Source organism: Carassius carassius, chromosome 4 (assembly GCF_963082965.1).
Source record: "Carassius carassius chromosome 4, fCarCar2.1, whole genome shotgun sequence".
NCBI lineage: Eukaryota > Metazoa > Chordata > Actinopteri > Cypriniformes > Cyprinidae > Carassius > Carassius carassius.
This window is the reverse complement of record NC_081758.1, coordinates 29,615,362-29,622,745: the sequence shown is the minus strand read 5'-3', so window position 1 is coordinate 29,622,745 and position 7,384 is coordinate 29,615,362. Positions and strand designations below refer to the sequence as shown.

The 7,384-nt window shown below is 36.6% G+C and overlaps 1 protein-coding gene and 1 long non-coding RNA gene across 4 annotated transcripts in view; one reads left to right on the top strand and one right to left on the bottom strand.

Moving 5' to 3' along the window:
• Positions 1-3,112: 3,112 nt before the first annotated feature.
• Positions 3,113-3,506, top strand: LOC132139717 (uncharacterized). Its single transcript, XR_009433651.1, has 2 exons — positions 3,113-3,203; positions 3,326-3,506. It is a non-coding gene; the product is annotated as an uncharacterized LOC132139717 (long non-coding RNA).
• Positions 3,507-3,781: 275 nt separating this feature from the next.
• Positions 3,782-7,384, bottom strand: part of LOC132139716 (endoplasmic reticulum mannosyl-oligosaccharide 1,2-alpha-mannosidase-like) — an 11,510-nt gene continuing 7,907 nt past the window's right edge. For all 3 annotated transcript variants that reach the window (XM_059548293.1, XM_059548294.1, XM_059548292.1), the window contains exons 13-14: positions 7,331-7,384; positions 3,782-5,732 (exon numbers count right to left, since the gene is read on the bottom strand). The exon at positions 7,331-7,384 is cut by the window's right edge and continues 78 nt beyond it. In XM_059548293.1, coding sequence (XP_059404276.1) covers positions 5,526-5,732; positions 7,331-7,384 — 261 coding nt within the window. In that variant the 3' untranslated portion in view covers positions 3,782-5,525. The remainder of the gene's footprint in view (positions 5,733-7,330) is intronic.

The following is a 7,384-nucleotide window of genomic DNA, read 5'->3' as shown; positions in this document are numbered from 1 at the left end:
CAGCACTGTAAGGACAGAAACTAGAAAAACACTTAATTATTACCTAACATTTATTTTAATAGGGAGACAGTCAAGAAAAAGAATGAAGGGAGGTAATCCCAGTATTGCTATACAACCATTTTTACACGTTTTCAGCTTTAGATTTCTCTCAAATAAGAGAGGACTTAAGGTTAATGTTACATTTACAATTTCACAGTACCTTAAAAAAATAGGAAGGAAATGGGGATATACTGAAATAAAGTTTATTTCAGTAATTCAACTCAAATTGTGAAACTCGTGTGAAGACTGAAGTAGTCAAAGTATTTGGTTCTTTTATGATTTTGCTCACATTTAACAAAAACCCACCAATTTACAAATCTCAACAAATTAGAATATGATGACATGCCAATCAGCTAATCAACTCAAAACACCTGCAAAGGTTTCCTGAGTCTTCAAAATGGTCTCTGACAATCATTGACACCCTTCACAAGGAGTGTAAGTCACAAAAATCAATTGCCAATAAGCTGGCTGTTTACAGAGTACTGTATCCAAGCATGTTAACAGAAAGTTGAGTGGAATGAAAAAGTGTGGAAGAAAAAGATGCAAAACCATCCAAGAGAATCGCAGCCTATTTTGGCTTTTTTTTTTTATTTGGCTACAGTTGTGAGGCCACTCCTGTACCACAGACAATGTCAGAGGCATCTTACCTGGGCTAAAGAGAAGAAGAAATGGACTGTTGCCATTGGTCCAAAGTCCTTTTTTCAGATGAGAACAAGTTTTGTATTTCATTTGAAAACCAAGGTCCTAGAGTCTGGAGGAAGGGTTTAGAAGCTCATAGCCCAAGTTGCTTGAAGTCCAGTGTTAAGTTTCCACAGTCTGTGATGATTTGGGGAGCAATGTCATCTGCTGGTGTAGGTCCATTGTGTTTTTTGAAAACCAAGGCACTACACCCGTTTACCAAGAAATCTTGGAGCACTTCATGCTTCCTTTTGCTAACCAGCTTTTTGAAGATGCTGGTTTCATTTTCCAGCAGGATTTGGCACCTTCCCACACTGCCAAAAGCACCAAAAGTTGGTTAAATGACCATGGTGTTGGTGTGCTTGACTGGCCAGCAAACTCACCAGATCTATAGGGTATTGTAAGGAGGAAGATAAGAAACAAGAGACCAAACAATGCAGATGAGCTGAAGGCCACTGTCAAAGAACCTGGGCTTCCATACCACCGCAGCAGTGCCACAAACTGATCACCTCCATGCCACGCTGAATTGAGGCAGTAATTAAAGCAGAAGGAGCCCCTACCAAGTATTGAGTTCATGTACAGTGAATTAACATACAGTACTTTCCGGAAGGCCAACAATTCAACAACAATGTTTTTTTTTAATGGTTTTATTAAGTATTCTAATTTGTTGAGCTAGTGAATTGGTGGGTTTTTGTTAAATGTGAGCCAAAATCATCACAATTAAAAGAACCAAAGACTTAAACTACTTCACTCTGTGTGCATCTAATTTATTTAATACACGAGTTTCACAATTTGAGTTGAATTACTGAAAACTTTTCCTCGACATTCAAATTTATTAAGAAGCACCTGTATTTGTAGCACATTTATTAAGATACGTTGACATCATAATAAACTATCTGATACAAGTGAAATATCCTGGACTGTGCAAATCTACTCTAATTCAACCTGGACAGTAGATGGCGCTACAGATGTTTTGAAACAATCCATCAAGGGGCCCTAAAGTGTTCTTAAGGTATTTATAAATAAAAATATCTAACCAGGTTTTTCTCCCTCATCTAACACACCTGGCTCAGATCATCAGCTCATTAGTAGTGAATGCAAGACCTGATTTGGGTGCGTCTAATAAGGGAGACATACAAAATGTGCAGGACAGGGGTGCCTCCAGGACAGGTTTGAAAACCACTGGTCTAAATACATTGCTTTTTACATGTGCATTACATTTTGTTCCATTACTATATGAATTGAACACAAAAATACTACAAATTTTGAAGCATATGCATTTTCCTTCTTATGCTGGTTTATTGGCCATTGACACCTTATGATTAAGCTGAGTGTTAGAGGAAAAAAACTAGTTGCTAAACAAGGCCCAGCATTCCCTCTGGAACTCCATCCACCCCAAAGGACATTCATCATCTGAACAGACTCTTACACATAACGCCTTCACCGTGTTGCCCATGTTGGATTATCCCTACAGCAATCATTTCATGGGCAGCATGCCAGCTTTCCCTGTGAAGGTATAGGACGTCATTAGCATGAATCACCAACCAGTGTGATTGTGCATCTTAAAGATAAATTGCAGTATTTTTTACTTTCACAGGTGGCGTGTGAAACCATGCTGAATGGCACTGATCTTCTGTCGGCACTCAGAGCTACTGTTGGTAAACGACAGCAGCTTTGTACGAATTTGATTTTCTGTTTCATTTTATATTCCTCTGGTCCTAGCATGGAAAGTCTTCAGAATTAATTTTGTGCCGCTCCACAGGCATCATGTATAATTCCACTGGACAGCTCCCATGTTATAACCTCTACAGTCTCTAAGTAGTGTGCCGATCCCACCAGCTGTGGCCTTGGCTTTGACAGCTGCTTGGGATTACCAGGTACCTAGATTAGTTCTTCCTAAATCCTAAATATTAGATTTTAACACAAGTCTTCAGTAAAACAGATTTAAGACTGCAGAGTGCTACAGGGATGATGTCATTTTGTAGGCCAACCCAGAAGTTCGCATCACCCTAGTTCCCTTGACAAAAGGTCAATAGGATTTTTCCATGGGCTTTTGGATTATTGCAGAAAAAAGACCAACAAAAGCCTTTGGTCCTTTTAATATTCATTGGATGTTCGTAGTGAAACGAGAGCTCAATGTTGCAACCATTTGAACTTTCTTTTCTAGATCTCACCACCGCAAGCAATATCATATTTTCCAACGGTGATCTTGATCCTTGGGCTAATTGAGGGATAAGACAGTTTCACTTAAAAACCTTTTTTTTTTTATTTTTAAGCTGCTCTTTTCCTCAATAAAAATAATCACCTGAATACTTCATTTCAGTAATTCCTTTGTTATTGGTTGCTGTTGAGGTTAACAAATAAAGTGCTTTGTTGTGCTTCTCTGTGAAATGTTGGAATTATTTTCACCTGTAGATCAGGAAGACACTCAGTCCATCACTGATTGCAATCAACATACCAGAGGGAGCTCATCCTCTGGATTTAAGGTGAGAGTTTTTGTTATTTGTGTGTGCAACTGTAAGATAAATAGACACTGAATGTTATATTAGGCTTTGTCTCATCTGATTATCATGCTTCTTATTTTAGGAAATGTATTTTCCTTTTTCAGGAAGTCTAACCCTGCTGATCCTCAGTCTGTGACTGTGGCTCAGAAGAAGGAATATGAAATCATTGCTCAGTGGGTGAAGGCAGAAAGAAAGAAGTCATTATGAGTTCATTTTTGTGAACAATTTATTTCAACATTGTAAACTTGTAAAATATTGAATAAATCCATTTATTTTCCAAAGAAATGGACATTAAAAAGATATATTCCAGAAAAAAAATTACATTGTACAAACTCACTCTTATGTCTAAATCATCACTTACAAATTGAATTGGGGTACTTATGAGTAAATACGAATATGTACAGCTGTTACCACATATTACTTGATGTCACTCCTGTTTTAGAATATTCTTTGAAATTCATGGCACATCTTTGGTGTCTATGAATGATTCAAAATTATGTTGATTTGTCAATGTGCATGAGGCAGCTGAGGATTTAAGACATTTGCACAACAATTGAGAGTGAGGCATGAAAAGCCCTTCATTTGAAATCTGAGATACACAAGTTCATTTGACCGTGTAGCTTAGTGTAGTCCGTATAGTCTTTAGTTTCTCACACAATTACAGAAAAAAATACACCCAGAAATTGTGTACAGATAGCAAGTTAATTTAACACTTCCACATTGTATTATAAATAATCACAAAAGTACTTATCCACAATAATCCAACAAATCGCAGATAGCTACACAACAGGAACAAGATGTTTAAAATAGATTGATTTCTCATAAGAACTTGATTCTCTGGATTGAAAATAGACAACATTTGTCATCATTGCTCTGTATGTAAAGGCACACGTGGAACAGAACACCTCACCACGGCACGACAACAAGAAACCGGTTAATGCTCAGCCCTTGATGAACATCTACAATGGTTTTAATGTACATACTAAAGAATAACACAAACCTGGATAATATTAATGTAAGATTCTGCACTGTGCGATATAATGTTCAACCAAGCTTTTCAAATACAGTGCACAAAATACGCCTATGATCGGTGTAAACAACAGGAATATTCTTTGATGGTCAAAAAAAAGTAGGTGGCCCAGGCTATTACCAGACTTTTTTTTTTTTTACATTCTACGCTATTTAAGACCAGGCCCACAAACTGATCTGCAATAAGTAATGAAAAATGTATAACTAAACATCCCATTTTTTTCTTGCAAGAAAACATTTGGAATTTTGAAGATTCTTTAAAGTTCTGAGAAAACCACGCAAAGAAAAGAAAATCCAATGTTTCATATTTCACAAGATATTCTACCACTACCATAAAGTTCTTCATAAACACAAAAATACTACTGACACAATCACCTCTGATGTAGGTCCCCTGAAAGAGTGAAAACTGCCATAATATAAACCCTTATATTTATATAAAACATTGTGCTTGATTAATGCTCTATTAAAATACTAAATTCTGCAATCACAAAAAAATGGGACCAAATTGAATAAAAATCTGCAACTAAATATTAAAATAATAATTGCTAACACCAAACTCCACACAAAAACGTACATTTCTCCTGTTCACAGGAATGGCATTAAAGTCCTTCACAGCAAGGTTGGTTTTTTAGCTCAAAACAAAAGAAATATTTCAAATGATTACAAAAAAATAAAAAAAGTTCCCCTTGCTTGTGTCTCAAGATAAAAAGATAAAAACGATACAATGCTGACTGAATACTAATCTACCAAATGTTTTACATGTTCTTATTATGTGATATTAGATCTGAAACACAAATAGAAATTATGATGTAAAGAAAACACTTGTACAAAGCTAAACAGACCATCAGATGATGGTCAAAGTCTCTCGAAATCCCCTTAACAAAAACAGCAGTGGTCCATTCATTTAGAAAATATACACACATTAAAACCCCAAAAGACACAATAAAGTGCTTGCACTCCCCATAAAGTTTCACAGTATGAATATTTTTGTCTGTGTGCTTGGGCTAAGAGACTGCACATACTGAATCAATGGGCTAATTCAGATCGACAGCCTAATAAAAGCAGAAATAGAGTAAAAAATCTGAAACTCCATTAATAGAAACATACAGATTGCTAGAACAATCAGAAACTACACATTTACAAACAGTTTTTGTCATGGCTGTGTTATGACATTATTTACCAGTTAGTGAGTTTCAATTACAAAGAGTTCCTAGTGTAGAAAAAGATGGCAGTTTGGCCCTGAGAGAGGTGTGTTTGGTTGTGCACGTGGGTCCTTCACTCTGATTGTGGCCATATGGGCATAGGATGGGCCTCAGTGTTGAAGACGTACTTGTCTAAGCTGATAAGGTTGGGGTCATCGGAAAACAGCAAGTAAAAGTATTTGAGAGTCTCACCCAGGAAGAAGCTCTCCATTTTGTCTCGAGGTTTGGGACTGGCCGGGTCATGGACGTTGTTTATGGATGTATAACCACCAGTGGGAACCTGTGCGGAGAAGGACACGCAAGTTGTTTGGTAACATTCATATCAACAGCTTCCAAGAACTGAAGGCTGAATGTGAAGTTTAGAAATGCAGAGAGAGTAAGTGTAAGGACTAGTGATGCACCGAAATGAAAATTCTGGGCCGAAACCGAAAATGTAGGATGCACTTGGCCGAAAACCGAAACTGAAGCCGAAAATGGCTTCTTTTAAAAATGTACTGCTTAAATTTTAATGGATCTGAAATGAAAAGTCACAAACCAATAGAATAATCATCAAACTTTTATTAACACTTACAGTTACATAACAAAACCTAAAATATTTTTTAACAATAAATAAATAATATTATTCTTCAAGTTTTCTTCCATTGAATAAAATAGTTTAACATTTGTGGGGGAAAAAACAATCCACAATTATCTGAATAACTGCACACAAAAATCACAGAATGGCAGTGGGCCTCTATTCTATTGCTGCATGTAAACAATTATTTACTTGCATTTTAAATTTCTGTGCAAAACAACAGTGCAAAAACAAAAAATAGAACTTAATCCAAACTCAAACTGTAAACAACATTTAAGCCTATGTAGCCTTAGGAAACACAGTTGTGCAGTGCTACGCAAATTTTAATGTAACTATATAAACAGAAAATTTGACTGCTGTTTATTTAAGGAAACGTGTCAGGTTTCTCTTTAAGAACAAAAGTTGCTCAGCTTTTTGTTTTCAGGTGGTGTATCAAACCTGTTGTCGAAAAGTTCTTTGGCACCGTACCCCCTCTTGAGACTTTTGCAGAACAAACGTTACATATTGCAAGTTTGTTGTCCTCATCTGAAACTTTAAAATACTTCCATACCGCTGACATGCTTAATCTTTCCAGACGCGTGCAAACAGCTCGACCAAGAGTGAAACCTGCTTGAGCACGGAGGGGAGGGGTGGGTGACGAGTGATAACAGCTTGACTGTGAGTGAAACCCAGGCGCTAGCGCACAGATGGGAGGGGCGCGGTTGACATTTTGGCTGGATTTTTTATTTCGGCCCGAAACCGATAATGCCATTTTCGGCCGAAATTTTCGGCGACCGAAATTTCGGTGCACCCCTAGTAAAGACATTTGGAAATGGAGTGAGGCAATGTTTGTATAAACCAAGAAAAATGAGAAGTCAAGTAGCAACATATCTGATATATGAAAATCAGAACTTAGCCAATGACATCATAGACTCGGTCTTACGATGCACAAAGGATAACGATTTTAACTTTACTTTTAACTTACTTCAGAGTTCTCACTCACAAAAAGTACTAGTGTAAGAAACACTATAAACTAGATAATAGCATAACTAGATAATGTGTTTAATAAAACTTTTTCATGACCTTTTAATATTTTATCAAATGAAGTTTCATGCCTGAAGTTTTTTTTTCATCTGATAATGAAAAAAATTTAATTTTTGACAGAAGTTTCTTATTCTCACCAGAGAATCAGAAATACAGTAACAAATAAAATAATAATAAATCTCACATATTATTTTGAATGGAATTATGTTAATTTGGACCCAGTGCACAAAATGTACATGTTCTAAAACACCTCAAGGTGACAGTGGAACGGTTTCACATACCCTTGTGTACTTATTGAAGTTCTGTAGGATCTCCCAGCCCCACTGCTGGTACTT